We start from the raw sequence: 16,397 nt of genomic DNA, 5'->3' as shown, positions 1-16,397 counted from the left end.
ACTAAACCAATTTTAAGTAGCATGGGTATAACTGTAGTAATAGACAAAAATACATTGTACGGGTCAAAATTATGCCAAAAATCATTAGGATATGAAGTAAAGATCATGAAGATATTTTGTAAATTTCCTATTACCTTTCACTGAATTATTTATATTATAAGTTATGATCAAATATACAAACAAGCAAGTTCACTTTTAAGGTTTACTTCTTAGCAGATGTCTGAGAAAATGCCTGCTTGTTTGATTTTTGTCATTTTTCCCTGCGGGACAATTGTGTGGCGAACTTACTCGGTGATTTTCTCTCATCATCACTGACATCAGCCCTCACAGCGGCGCGCATTCGGGGTGCGCGCTCGACTATCAGAGCCCGAGACAGTTCATTTATGATCCGCTTCTTCACTCGGCTCCTTCTCAACGGATTACTACACGGTGAGAGACTGCTCTTATACTCATTCTCATGCTTTAAAGAATGTGTTTTATTGTGTTTGTTTTGCACAAATCGTTTGACGGAAACATATAAAGCTTTTTTGTACAGTTCGCTCGGGGGTTTCAGTTATTATTGACTATTTTAGCAATAGCAGCAACTTTTGCCTCTTCTTCCTTTTCTATCCTTGTTATCTTTTAAGTATGTTTTTCATTTGTATTATTCTAACATCTCATGTTTCAGAAAATTTGCATGGATAACAGCATTCTTTTAAAACTTATAAGCATTTTCACGTTTGTCTGTGCAGCCCGTAAGCAATAGCCATTTCTTCTTAATATACTTAAATGATTTATGAGCAATTTCATTTTTCCTAAATGTTTCATATTATTTTATAAAGATGAGGAATGGCAAATATAAGCGAGTGCGTCTGAGAGCGCACACCTGTGAGGGAACAAGCTTGATCATATCTTTATGTTCATAATTGTCTGTCTTGAATTGAGTGGGCAGCTGAGTTTGAAAGCATGCAATTACATGTGAATTTTAATTAGGCTCCAAAGAAGGATCTTTTTCTTTCTGCACACATCATTTTACATCCATTTGGTCCATCTGTGTGACTTTAATGATGGTAGAAATGCTTCTGATTAGTCTGATGTAGAAACAGCAATAGCAAATAATGTACAAATAAATAAATAAATAAATAAACAAATTAGTGCTGTCAAACGATTAATCACAATTAACTGCATCCAAAATAAAAATAAGTTGTTTACATAATATATGTGAGTTTACTGTGTATGTTTATGTATGTAGACACACACATACAGAATATAATTTGAAAATATTTACACGTATTTACATGCATATATTTATATTCATATAATATATATATATATATAAACTTATGTTTCTTAAATATATTCATGCATGTGTATTTATATATGCATAATAAGTATACACACATACATTATGTAAACAAAACTGTTTTTTTGAAATGCGATTAATCACGATTAATCGTTTGACAGCACTAAAATATATATTTTTAGGTCCTATTTTTAGGGCAACTTTGATAAAAGCTTTTGATCCACTTCAAATGTTAACATATATATACACTTTTACAATCAAGTATTGTTAAAATTATTAATTGTATAATTTATTACTCTTTACTGACCACAGTTTCTATTGTGTTATAATCAGTCCTTTTTATGTTAACAGATTTTAATAGTTCAGATAGGTAGGTATATTAACATTATATAATTCAGTGACATGTACAGTTAGGTACTGCAACGTACACAGTGACAAAATGCCATCCAGTTATACTTTGTATGTTTTATGTAATATTTTGGCAACCGCAGCCAGCTTTTTACCTTACATTTTATAACCACAGATTGCAGTTTTAAATGTAACAAATGTATTTTTTACAGTACAGGGCAACACTGTGACTTCAGAAGATTATTTTAGATGCATTTTTTCAGGCACCAATAAATGCTTAAATCTCATGTGGGCTGTATTGTCATACTGAGCTGCACAGCTCATGAATTGTGCTGAAAAGTGTGATATCCATATTTCTTCTTGGTCGTTCGGCTCCATTGTTCGGTATACTATTCTTAACTGGCTTCGAGATTATTGTAAACCTAAAGTGATGCTTGGTAATTGTGAGCCACACTTCTAAGAATGACGTTTTTTAAGATGATCCAAATATTGATCACGCCATACAGTTGCATCAAGACATTGACTGCACAACGCTGAATGAATGTCAAAGAAGTCATCAATAACCACGTTTGAATGCCCTTCTGCTGATTCTTGCTAGAGGGTGATTGTTAAGAGAGAGCAGACGCTCCAAATGTAGAGCATCCCTAAAACACTTCCAATCGTTTCGGCTATTAAGAAACCCCAAAGCAGATCAATAAAGACCTTTGTGTGATTTGTTCTCCAGCCTCAATCTCCTGCTGGCTAACTGGGAATCAGTCTTTGTGGAACACTGGAGACAGCTGGTCTATTGCTTAACAAATGAGACGCTGTCTTTCTCTCCCGCTTATCTTGTTCGGAGAACCGCTTTGACTCAACAGAGACATTTCCGTGTGGACTAGTTTTATGGTTGATGTCATATGGCGTGGTTTTCCACGTTCCTTTCTTTTTGTTGTCTTCACGCCTCGCAACATGCCTATAAAGACTGCGCTCCTGCTCAGGAGAGTGTGTGCGCTTGTGTGTCTGACTGTTTTTGGGACAGGATGAAGGAGGTTTCCCTGCTGTGAGGATGAGGAGCATTCTGCCAGGATGCTCGGCTAGAAGATAAGGGGACACGTTGCAGGGAGCCAGTTGTGATACAGCGAAACAAAAGTGATATTTGATGGAGCACCACGTGTGTTGCAAGCAGTCGCATTGGAGACGGGATCTCGCTCTATCTTTTCCTCAGCTCTCTTGGCACCAGATGGATCCTCCTTATGGCAGTTTTAACACTTAGCCTGTTGTTACGCGTTTTGTGTCCTTGACACTTTTAGAGCTGCCAAAACGAACAATGTGAGGTGTGAAATCGCTGAAAGTGTTTGTCAAGAGATGGCTGCTCTCAATTGCGTAGATGGGTTTATTTCCCTCTTTTGAAGCATTCTTTTGTTTGATTTTTGTCATTTTTGGAGGCTGCCTGTGAAATCTTAATGTTTCGGCCAACCTTATCTCAGATTCTCAGTGCAAGATTGAAACACTTGTTTTTTCCCCCTCTGATTGATCTCAGTCACGTATAATGTGCTTATACAGACCGACACACCAGCAGTGCAATATCTGACTTCCATTAAAAAGAAATTATGCGACAAAGCATTACTCTTTTCCTGAATGGATTATGAAATTGTACTTATGATATCCAGTGATATTATTGGTGTGATTATAGTCTGGTTCTTGTCTTTCCATATTTAATCTAGGGATTATGGTTGGCTACCAACATTTTGGTTTTGTTACATTTTCAGCCCCCTGTACCTCAGTATAAATAAATCAATACCTCAATACAAAACGACAGTAGGTAGACTAATAAATATGCATGATTATGGAAACATTTGCAAAATGAATGCTGTCATTTATAGGCAGACAAAGCTCATCTTTAAATCATGGTCATAGAATGAACAACTAATACCAGTAACTCAAAACCAGTTATTATCAATTTATAATTAAATGGTTGCCTGCCATCAAAGTATTAAAGTTCCCATGAAATCAAAACTGAGTTTTTTGGCTTTTAGTATGAATATGTTAGCCTTAAAGGAGAAGTCCACTTTCAGAACAACAGTTTACAAATAATTTACTCACTCCCTTGTCATCCAAGATGTTAATGTCTTTTTGTCTTCAGTCGTAAAGAAATTATGTTTTTTGAGGGAAACATTTCAGGATTTTTCTCCATATAATGAACTGCTGTGGTGCGCCCAATTTTGAACTTCCAAAATGTAGTTTAAATGCAGCTTCAAACGATCCCAAATGCAGTTGTAAAGGATCCCAGCCGAGGAAGAAGGGTCTTATTTGGCAAAACGATTGGTTATTTTCATAAAAAAAAATACAATTTAAATACTTTTTAATCTCAAACGCTCATCTTGTCTTGCTCTCCCTGAACTCTGTGTATTATGGTTCAAGACTTCAATCGTATTTTCTCCCTCAACTTCAAAAATCATTTCAAAATCATCCTACATCGCTGCAGAAGTACCGACCCAGTTTTTGCAAAGTGAACATGCAAAGAAGATCAAACACCCTTAACAAAAAAGGTACAACAGTGATATAGGACACTTTTGAAGTTGTGGAAGAACATGAGATGGAAGTTTATTGACATACACTAACTGTCATGAACGGGAAAAAAAACAGTTCAGGTAGAACGAGACAAGACAAGCTTTTGAGATTAAGAAGTATAAAAATTGTATTATTTTTATGAAAATAACCAATCGTTTTGCTAGACAAGACCCTTCTTCCTCGGCCGGGATCATTTACAACCACATTTGGGATCGTTTGAAGCCACATTTAAACTGCATTTTGTAAGTTCATACTCGGGGCACCATATCAGTCCATTATATGGAGAAAAATCCTGAAATGTTTTCTTCAAAAAACATAATCAACATCTTGGATGACAAGGCGTGAGTACATTATCTGTCAGTTTTTGTTCTGGAAGTGGGGACTTCTCCTTTAAGGTCATCTATAAGCTTGTGTGTTTTAAAACAGTGACAAAATTTGCAATTACAAGACATAAGCATTCAAAACTTACAGTCTCTAACTTCCACCAATATGGATCAACGATTTTGATGACATCACTCTACACTTCAGCTTCTCATCAAACTTTCTGTCCAATCAAATGCTCTCTAGAATCCACAGTGTCCCACCCCCTACACTATAAATAGAAAGCTGTGGCTGAAATCAGTTTCTTATTCACAGAATTTGTATTTTCTGTATGTTTGATGGCACGTAGTGTACTATATGGGGATAGGGAACGATTCAGGCAGTGTAAATATGCTTTCCGTTAGGGGGAATGAAGTCTGGTTTCAGAATGAAGTCTTTGTGTCACACAATATATAGTTATATCTAACTATATTTAAATTGGCTCTGGCATGCTCAACAAATGTTGTGGTCTCTGTGGCACATCAGGTATTATTAGTAAAGATAAGTTCAATTTTACACCTCTTTGCTTTCATGTCACTTTGCATGAAGTGCTGAATCGTGCTAAGCAGAAGTGTATTGTTAGCAATATACCAACATGAAATCAAATGTCTCCCATGTTCTTTGCACTGTTTGTAAGATATACAATTTCAGTGACGATACTGCCTTTTATGTGTAGTAGACAGCAAGGCTTTGCAGCCAGAATATCTTTGAGGCTTCTTAATAGTGCCACCCTTTCTTGATGGCTTTGACTGTCTTTAGGTCTGGCAGATTTGATGGGTGTGAAATTTTGTGGGTGTGAATCTGCCGTGGGCAGCATCCCCTCATATTATTTGGACTGCAGCCAACTGCGTCTACACACCAAACATGACCCGATCCTAACACTAACTCAAGCAAATCCTAATTAAGGTAGACCTACATATAATTCCCAGAATAGAAACTAATTAGAGTTAGCCGGTATTGACTGAGAAAACGTTCTTTGTGTCCCGTATGTGGTCTATACTCACCTCATTCATCACCAGAAAACTCTCACAAAGATGTAACCTTCTTAGATCTTCCAGTTGAGAAAGTATGTATAGAGAAAAAGCATCAACCTTTCATCCCAGTGAAAAGCTTTTTTTTTTGTTCTTCTGCTATGTGGAGGTAGCAGGGGTGCAACAGATGGCTTATGAAGCCCCAGATCTCAGCAGGAGGAGATGTTGAAGACCTCGCAGTGGAAGCTCTCCCTCCTCTTGAGATGTCAGTGAGTTCATTAGTGAGCTCCGCATTCCTTTTCAAACTTTCACACAATATCATCCAAGTCGCTTGTGGAGGCTTTTATCAGTTATTCACACAGTAGTAGGATCTGAAGTTTCTGAACACCATGTTGTGCTCACACATATACCCTCTGTGGTAACTTCACCGCCTCGCTGTTTTCTTTCTGGGGTTTTTTCATTCTTTTTCTGGGTCTGGATCTCGCTGTCTTTTGCTGAGCTCCATACTGAGCTCCATGCTGTGACCCTTTGCTGAATATCTTATATCATCTAAACTTGCCTGCTGTTACTCTGCAAACAGCAGAAGCACTACCGCATGTGTTCACTGAGATCTCTGTTTATTGTATGGCTATACCTCTATGTCTTGTATCTCATATGTACGTGTCTGACACTGAAGCATGTGTTTGTGATTTGTTTACTACAGATAACTATCTATTTGTTACTGGGATGTGTTTCCAGGATATATATTTGATTATTTCTACTGGATGGACTGGACATAACAAAGAAATTGAATATTCTATCAATGCATTTTAAAAATATAAACGTATTTAAGATATAATAGAATAATTATAGTACATTTACATTTGTGACCCTGGACCACAAAACCAGTCATAAGGGTCCATTTTTATTTATTAATATTTGACCAAGATACAACTGTTTGAAAATCTGGAATCTGAGGGTGCAAAAAAAATCAAAATACTGAGAAAATCGCCTTTAAAGTTGTCCAAAGTTCTTAGCAATGCATATTTCTAATCAAAAATTAAGTTTTGATATATTTACACTAGAAAATTTACTAAATATATTAATGGAACATGATCTTTACTTAATATCCTAATGATTTTTGGCATAAAAGAAAAATCGCTCATTTTGACCCATACAATGTATTTTTAGCTATTGCTACAAATATACCCGTGCTACTTAAGACTGGTTTTGTGACAATCAAAACAACAAAATACCAACAATATATAGAGTACATGTAGCAAGTTTTTTTTAGAATAAATAAAAAGAATACAAAGTGCACAGAAAAGACATCTAATAGATAGAGCTACTGTTAGAGGGTCAAGTTATTATTTTTTAATAATTAATAATTAAAAAAGAAAACAAGTAGGTAGAATAGGAAAAAGAAGAGAATACTAGCATTAGAGGGTTCTTATTTCACTGAGGCAGGGACTCTAAAACTTTTTTGTCAGCCAAACATTTTTGACATTTTAAGTTAATATTTTAATGATTTAACAACATATTCACGGTCACATCACATGATTGTAAAGAAAAACTATTTAAAGTGTTTTATTTAGATTTTTTTTTACAATTATTTACTTTAACTTTACATTTTTATGATTTAAAGAATTATAACTTTTCATCAAATCACACATTAACTGTTAACATTGACCCTTCGCAAACAGCTTGATTGACAGGTGATCTGACCAGTCATATCGCTGAATCCGCCGTTTGGTCCGACAAGACCAAAGACAGGAGAGTAGATTAACTTCAGTGGACTTAAATTTGAAAAATTGTGTGTATTGACATCTTTCCACAGTTTAAATAAAATACGTTCTGATGTTCATTCATGTTTTTTTCATGATTTAAGTAAAGAAGAAAAGACGGTCAGTTCACGTGTCATTGATCTACTGAGGCAATACAGTGATCTGACACAGTAAAGAGCCACAAAACAGTATTGTTTGCATTTCTTAAAAAATGACAACATTTTAAAGCTGTTTCATACCATAAGTAACCTGCTCTGTCTTGTCTGTTGGCGTGTTTTCAGTTTCCTCTTTGCTCCACGATGTGTTTTTAATTGTGTGAGAACATGATGTGTAGTTTGAGAGTGGCATTGTTTGTCGGACATAGCATCACAGATTTATCCGAAATGCATATTTATGCTCTTGTTTTGATTAAGGCCTTTTCAAAATCCGGAAATCACATTTTGATAAACAGCCATGTGTATAGAACAAATAGGCAACATTTTAGCCAATGGCTGCATTATTGATTTTGCACAGCCCAGCGTCTTTACAAATCGTGCATTGGATACATAAGGTTCCCCACCCCCCTTAACATCTCTCTTTCTTGTCATCTCACGGTCAGCATCTCACCTTAAGGCTGAGCCCTGGGCCTTTGCCATCTCATGCCAGATGTTGTTATCCATGGCTCCTATTTAATTGGTGTGTGGCCTTTGTGGGCGAGGTCCTACCAAGCCCAGCAGGGTGCATGACCCCCATGTCTCAAGACTTTATTTTATCCCTGCATCATTCAGCTCCCTCAAAGGGTCACCTGTTAGTCACATGACAGTAGGCAGTTCAAATCAGCATGAACTCAAATCACCAGAGCCTTCATTTATAAAGACTTTTCAGGAGTCTGAGCAGCTTCCAGACATTTTTGTTTGTTTGATTGTTGTTTACACAGTTTTTCTGTGTGTGTGTGGTGCATGAGAGACTAATGAACTACTAACAAACACACTTGTCACACTAACAAAGTCTACGGGGGAGTGCTCATACTGAATAGAGACCAGCAATTGTGTGAAGACTAAAGCTCAGCAGTCACGCTAAACTCTCTCCGGTCGTGAAAAGCGCACAGTGCGTACAACTAACTGATGAAGCCCAAAGCAGTTAGTGTGTATTGGCAAATAAAGCACCTGCAATCTTGATACAAATGTTCTTTGGCAGCCTCATATGCAATTTCCTTCACTTAGTCTTTGTGAACGGGATCTTAAATAGCCCGCAATAAAGTCCCCTGGCTAGCAACCCTACACAACGATCTCTGCAGGGTGTGAGGTGCATTTGTGCGTCTGTAGCTGATAAGGCTGGTCCAACTATCGACCCACCCGTGCTCAATACCCCATCCCCATTGATTTATCATACGCCGCTGTCTTCACAGAGCAGAATGCCTGCCTGAGCGGGTTGCCAGGTTGATGAACAACCACCGCCCAGATTAAAGAAAGTCTCAGAGAGACCTAAATACGCTAATGCTGACACCAACACAATGTAAGCACACCCCTAAGCCCATAAGAGCGTGGGCAATAACTCGATACAAACACTAATTGATACTAATGCTAATGGTAGCACTAACACAATGCTAAAACCTACACTGCCATTAACAACACAAATCTAACACTACCACTGCTTATGTGCTCATACTTTCATTTATCCAGGCATAAATCCAAATGCAATCAAAATCTGTATATGGGCCATTCTACAATGAGTGCAAACACAACCAAAAAACACATTTAAGTATTAGATGTTTATTAAGATCCTTCTATTATCTATTGAAACCCACAATAATATTTAAAACATTAGTAAGCTTAATATATATAAAATATTATTTATTGGGTACTTTCAATTGGGAGGTGGCTGTCCCGAACCCTAACCTCTAAATTTCAACTTATGAAAATATTGAAATAATTTTGTTGTTTTTAAAAGTATCTGTTTGAATCTTTTAAAAAAGTGAAGTAAAAAAAATTGTAAATTATGAAACTGTAAATTATGTAAAAAAATGTGTCCCGCATTTTTCATGTCACTACTGAAACAATGTATGTTTTAGTCTATTGGCCAAGACTAATTTTAACTAAACCTGTAAATTTATGATCAGGAAATATTCCTGTGTCCCCCTCTCTCATAGCTATAAGGTGTGAGTAGATAGGTCTCATCATTTTGAGGTAAATGTGGTTAAAAATCTGTGTGTAACTTCAAGGAACATCAGTACCAAACACATTTTTTCTGCAATTACGCACACTATTTTGGGAGTTATTCCATAACATTTATTTTTTATTATATGTATACCACTGTTCAGAACTGTGCTAACTAACCATGTGCTGATTAGCATCTAATAGCTATGCATTTTGTTTGTATTTTAGTATGCTTTAGTAGTGTTTTAGTATGTGAGATAAAATGTTCTAGTGTAATGTTGTTGCTACTAAAGCATCACTGTCACTACTGAAACATGGGCTGTTTCGTCAAAAATAAAGTATAATGAATTATCAACTAAGATGTTATGATATTTTTTGGATCAGTATATTTTCAAACTGTTGCTTTTGATGTCCACAGGTTGAAGCGATCCCAATAATGTCATATTTAGCCCCTGGAATGTGAATTAATCAGGGGAACCCAGACAAAAAAAGTGTATTTTATCCCCCTTGAAATGAAATTGGGCTAGTTTTGAGTAGCAATTGGGTGGGTTTTGTTGTGAAAACCTGGCAACCCTGCTGCCAAAAAACGTGTATTTTTTAACAGGGTACCCCCTTCTAAATGCGATTGGGCTAGTTTTCCCCATTCCCCATTTAACCGCTTTAAGCACGTAGACACGTCCGCTAACTAAATAATAGGGCATCTACCTATACATATCTATGATTGTACCTGCACGAATGGTCATGTGACATGCGTTTTCAGTTGTGTAGTGTAGACGGAGATTGTTTCTAAAACAGTGAAAATGCTGTTTTAAAACAAAAGCGCTCCAGTGTAAACAGGGCCTCGGCTATAAAGCAGGTCTACAGAAAACAATAGTGTCATCATGTAGCTTCAGTTGGGCTTGATGAATGTATGGGCCAGTTCTCTTCTGGCATAAATGAACGAACATGGTGCGATTTTGTGGACTGATATAGTTCAAGCACTTTGCATACAGCTTCTGCTTGAAGATCGGGATATGTCATGCTATCATTAGGTGGAAATAAGTTGTAGTCTGTCCACACTGAAACTAACAAATATCGTGCTTCTTGTTAATTCTGCGTTGCGGTCCTAGCTGGTCCTGGCATGGAGCGTTCATAGCTGGCCATGGGGGAGAGGATTGCGCCAGGTTGCAGCTGTATTCTGAATTTGATGTTTATATGCATACAGGCATTGGAATATTCATGTGTATATAGTTGCTGTACATGGAATGCCATACTACATGTGTGCATTCCCTGGGAGATTCAAGATGCTGCTAGATGCTGTTTATACAGTATGCTCAGTTGTTATTATTATTTTCAAAGAAATAGGCAGGTCAAACAAAAATGAAGGTAGGTTCAAGTGTGATTGTGTTGAACAAATTCCCACTAGATGTTTAACTTTGAAACTCTCACAAAACATGCAAGATTTAACACAATATTATTTTGTAGAAATGTCACCACAGGCACCGTTTTCCAATAAGTGTTGTTTTTATGCTCTCTTTTATGGTTATATTACTTAGATGAATGACTGATCGATATATACTTTGAATTTATGGGGTTCTATTTTAGTGTAGCTCCTATTTTAATTATCTCTAGATAAAAGTGCATAGCAAAGATCGGTGGCAGAAAGTTGTCCTAAACCCTGCTGCGTGTGCATGCAAGACATTTTTAAAATCTGATTTTGCAAGTGAGAGATGTATAATATAAATCACGGCATTTCAAGCTCTCCTCATTACCGCCCGGTTGTCCCAGACCCCTCTCATTAAATTCTGCTTTATTTCATTGAGCTTGATTCATTACCTAAATCACAACACTGAGATACCAATTAAAAGGCAATAATGGTGAGAGATGGAGGTGCAATTTAAGTTTTGCCTTCCTAATGCGCTCTCCAGTTGCAAAGGTAATGAAGAGTAATGTTCTCCTCTGATAAATTTATGCGACAATAAGAATTTTTAAAGATGTAAAAATTGTACAGTTTTGGATGATCATTTGTTCAGTCGCATCAAATGAATTATAGGTGCACTCAGCAGTTTTCCAGTGTAATTTTAGATGCCATTTTAAACAAAAAAACTATTTTAAAAATATAAATGTGAACGAAAAATAAAATGTTTTATGAAACTAAAACTGCCAGGAGGCTTGGTGGCGAAAGATCATTTAATGAGTCACAGAAACATTTATTCATCCGATTCATTTAAAGCAGCTCTTTGTTCATGAAAACATCTCTCTTGCTTATGTGAAATTACTTTACTATATATGTTATAATATAAAACCAAGATATCATCTAAGTATATTTTTGCAATCATATGTTACATTTTTTTGAATTTGTATTAATTTCGGTGAAACTTTTGACACAATGGTGAAACTGTTGATTTATTTCACCATTAAATTCTATTCTGGCACAACAAGAAATCACAAGTAGAAATAAATAAATGATTGCATTTGAAGCATAGAATTTTACAGCAATTACTTGTTTTTATAATTTTACAATTACAATTACAAACACAAGGAGTGACTGTATTTAACAGATTTTTCAGATCATTCTTTGAAATTTGTTATTCATTATCTGCGCCTTCCTGCATCAGAGCATTTCTAGTTGATATCTTTTCAGTTTTTAGATTTGTTGCATAAGCTAAATTGGCCAGAACAGTCTTACTACCTGCAAGGAATCTTTAGCATTAAGTGATTTTGGGTTTTGAATAAAATTGACTTGTTGGGAAGGTTTATATTTCTTGCTGTCTTTTTCACTTGCCGATAACATTTACAGGATTCAGAATTATAACATTTATAATTTATTCACTCCCTGGGGATCAAACCCACATTGTAAAAAAACAAAATTAGTAAAATTTATGGTAAAAACTGGCAGCTGTGGTTGCCAGAATTTATCGTAAAAAATGCATAATTTTAGGTTGTATGGATTAAACTTAAATTTACATTTAACTGATGTAATGTTAATATACCAACCTACAATCACCAAAAACAGGTGGTGATGAGAAAGTCACATGATGAATCAAAGTTTATTTCAAGCAGCTTTTCCACAAGCTGAGAAAGAAAATACTAATATATAGAACAGGGTTGCCAGGTTTTCACAACAAAACCCACCCAATTGCTACTCAAAATTAGCCCATAACTAGCCCAATTGTGTTTTGAGCGGGGTCCCTCGTTAAAAATCATGTTCTGTGGGCTAAAGTACAAGTTTCTGGCAGGGTTCCCCTGGTAAAATTCACATTCAAAGGAATAAATATCATGTTATAGGATTGCAACAGCGTTAAAGTACTGATAAGAGAAAAAATTAGAAGAAACATCTCTTCATTCAAGTTATTTCAACGAAAGAACATCTAATGTGAAATGTAACACAGGGAATTCTGGGAATGTCAATTTACATTTTTTCACTTACATAAACTGTATATTACAGTAAAATTATACATAATGTCCAATACAGTTTTCCACCTTATATACTAGGGAAACTTACCGTTAAGCAATTAATAGGTTTTTACTGTAGCATTTTTACAGTCTTTTACCATTTACAGTGCATGACACTGGCATTTCTAGCACCATGATTTACTGTTTGTGCATGGTCATCACTAGTTAAAAAGTGGTTTGATCGCACAAACTCCTCGTAAACCGGCTAAGTGATTCTTTCCTGGTAAGTTTTATTGCTATTCCCCATCTACAATACACAAAATGGATACAAATGTATCTCAGAAGTAATTACTGGTGACATTTTTGTAAATACAATGACTTGAAGCCATCCTAAGAGTAGTCTTGCGCCCTCATTACAAACATGACTAACCATCAGAAAATGTAAAGACGTCTTGAATGTAAAGTTAGCATGCTTGTATTAGTACCATTGGTGCCAGTGTTAAATGCAAGGATGGATGCCTGCTGTTTGGGGTAACGTGAGGAGTTCTTAGGGACAAAAGACAGAATTAAGGGGCCAGATTTACTGAGGGGAGCATCTGAGGATGAGAGACCTCAGATGATCAAAGTAAGACCCATGTCACTGATTTGCATGGTGAGATGCATGGTGAGAACCTCCTCGTAAGCTTGACTTTGATATGCCACCTGAGGAAAGATTCTTCCTTTGGATCCTCTTATTCTTGGCTGACGGGAATCCAAACCTGATATTTAGTCTGGCAAGTTTTCTCAACACATTTAGGCTGCCTTTGAGCTCTTGTTTATTTCATGTCAAAGCAAAGCAAAGCCAAGCCATTATTTAAATATGGTAGTATATTTGTGGGTGTAACATGATGCTCTGGTTTGAAATGTCTTGATTTCAAATTCAAAAGTTTCCTTGAAAATCCTTGCAAGTTTTCTTATATTTGTTTCCGATCTGAATCATCTAAAGTCTGTGTGATCCGGAAGATGCTGCGAACTTTATTTCAGTATAGTGATGTATTTCCAACTTAAACAGGCGGGGTTTATTTTAGCACTCCTCCTTTCCAGTAAAATAACAATTAAGATGTGTACAGTTACATGTATTCGAAGTGCAAAAGTCTACTGTTTCTGAACTGACCTGATCTTGCCCTAACCGACAGGTGGCGCTGTGTTTGAAGATGGCGGCTCCCAGCTTGTGTCGTCTCTTAGTTCTGCTCTTCTTCACACTGTCCCACACTTCGTACAGCTCTGAAATCCCTTCTGAAAATAGCAAACGGAGCCTGACCACCTCTGACTCCAAGCAAGACCATGACACGGGACTTCTAAGCAGCAGTCAACGACGGAGACACTCGTCACGTAAAGACAGGGATAGTGCTGGGTTTCACTCTCAAAGGCCGCTGGATCGACCGGAGGATGATGGGACGAGCTTGGAGGGTCTGAGCCCTGTAAGGCTGGAGATGGGGCCTGAGAACAGTATGAGGATGGAGGGTCATGATGAGGTCAGGCGTCCTGCTCATATGCGGCGGGGAAATCATCCACTGGAGGGAGAGTTCAATCGTAAAGGCAGGAGACATGGTCATGGACATCTGGCTGAGCACAGAAAGCAGGGAGGCAAAAGAGATAAAAGTCGAAGTAAAGGTAACAGCGATTTGCTGAATTTTTACTTATACAGTTAGAGGTAAACTGTATAAAAAATGTACATACACCTTGCAGAATCTGCAAAATGTTAATTATTTTACCAAATTAAGAGGGGTCAAACAAAATGCATGTTATTTTTTATTTAGTACTGACCTGAATAAGATATTTCACATAAAAGATGTTCACATATAGTCCACAAGAGAAAATAATAGTTTATCATTTATAAATATGACCTAGTTTGAAAGTTTACATACACTTGATTCTAAATACTGTGTTTTTACCTGAATGATCCACAGCTGTGTTTTTTTTTTTTTTTGGTTTAGTGATAGTTGTTCAGAAGTCTCTTGTTTGTCCTGAACAATTAAACTGCCTGCTGTTCTTCAAAAAAATCCTTCAGGTCCCACAAATTCGGTGGTTTTTCAGCATTTTTGTTTATTTTATCCCATTCCAACAATGACTGTATGATTTTGAGATCTATCTTTTCACACTGAGGACAACTGAGGGACTCATATGCAACTATTACAGAAGGTTCAATCGCTCAATGATGCTTCAGAATGAAACATGATGCATTAAGAGCCGGGGGTGAAAACTTTTTGAATTTGAAGATCAGCGTAAATTTCACTTATTTTGTCTTCTGGGAAACATGTAAGTATCTTCTGTAGCTTCTGAGGGGCAGTACTAAATGAAAAAAAAAAAGATATTGAGGCAAGATAAGAAAAATTAACACATCTCCATTCTGTTTAAAAGTTTACACTTCCGGCTCCTAATGCATAGTTTTTCTTTCTGGAGCATCAGTGAGTGTTTGAACCTTCTGTAATAGTTGCATATGGGTCCCTCAGTTGTCTTCAGTGAGAAAAGATGGGTCTTAAAATCATACAGTCGTTGTAAATGGAAGCATTTTATTCAAGTTAAACCTGCAATCTTTAATTTTGGCAATTACACACTTTTTCATTAGTAATCTAAAAAATGCTAAAAAGTATGTTTTTTTTTGTTTGTTTGTTTGTTTTAGCAAATATTTAAATATAAATTAACACAGTTCGTTCTTAAAAATGCACTGCATCATTCATGATGCTTTTTTTTTTTTGCCCTTTTTAGAGCTTGGCAGCACATTTTCACAGTATTATATGTGACCCTGGACAACAAAACCAGTCATAAGTAGCAATAGCCAACAATATATTGTATGGGTCAAAATTATTGATTTTTTTTTATGCCAAAATTATTAGGATATTAGGTAAAGATCATGTTCTATAAAGATATTTTGTACATTTCCTACCATAAACAAATCAAAATGTAATTTTTGATTAGTAATATGCATTGCTAAGAACTTCATTTGGACAACTTTAAAGGCGATTGTCTGAACATTTTCATGTTTTTGCACCCTCAGATTTCAGATATTCAAATAGTTGTATCTCGGCCAAATATTGTCCTATCCTAATAAACAATACAACAATGGAAAGGCTAATTATTCACCTTTTAGATGATGCATAAATTTCAAAAAAGTTTCAAGCCACATTCAGAGAACAAGGAATATGTACATAAAGTAGTATGCACTACTAGTAGATTACCAGAAATCTTATTTGCAGATTTGGTACTCACTTATTAATAATTGTTCCTATTATGGTTCTTTTTAGTATAAAAATGCTGAAAACAGCAGGATTCTTTGATCAGTGGAAAGTTCAGTGGAACAGCATTTCTTGAAAATAAAAATGTAACGTTGTAACAAAAAAAAAAAAAAAATTAAATGGTAGCTTTCACAAAAACATTAAGCAGCACAACTATTTTCAATATTAGTAATATCTAGAAATGTTGCACCAAAGGGTCATCAATTTTTAAAAAGATTTTATATTTATTTTTTCAACAGTTATTTTACATTTAAATTTTAATAAATTGTAATATTATTGTTTTTACAGTGTTTTGATCAAATAAATACAGCCTTAATTGGCTTAACGTAACGCAGTGT

The 16,397-nt window shown here is 36.0% G+C and overlaps 1 protein-coding gene across 1 annotated transcript in view; it reads left to right on the top strand.

Moving 5' to 3' along the window:
* The first annotated feature begins 323 nt into the window (after positions 1–323).
* The window catches only part of draxina (dorsal inhibitory axon guidance protein a), a 28,305-nt gene continuing 12,231 nt past the window's right edge, over positions 324–16,397 (top strand). The window contains exons 1-2 of the mRNA XM_051122564.1: positions 324–429; positions 13,960–14,437. Of these exons, the coding sequence (XP_050978521.1) occupies positions 13,978–14,437 (460 nt within the window). The 5' untranslated portion in view covers positions 324–429; positions 13,960–13,977. The remainder of the gene's footprint in view (positions 430–13,959; positions 14,438–16,397) is intronic.

The sequence above is a fragment of the Labeo rohita genome, chromosome 11, assembly GCF_022985175.1.
Source record: "Labeo rohita strain BAU-BD-2019 chromosome 11, IGBB_LRoh.1.0, whole genome shotgun sequence".
In the NCBI taxonomy this organism is placed as follows: Eukaryota; Metazoa; Chordata; class Actinopteri; order Cypriniformes; family Cyprinidae; genus Labeo; species Labeo rohita.
This window is presented reverse-complemented; position numbering and strand designations above follow the sequence as displayed.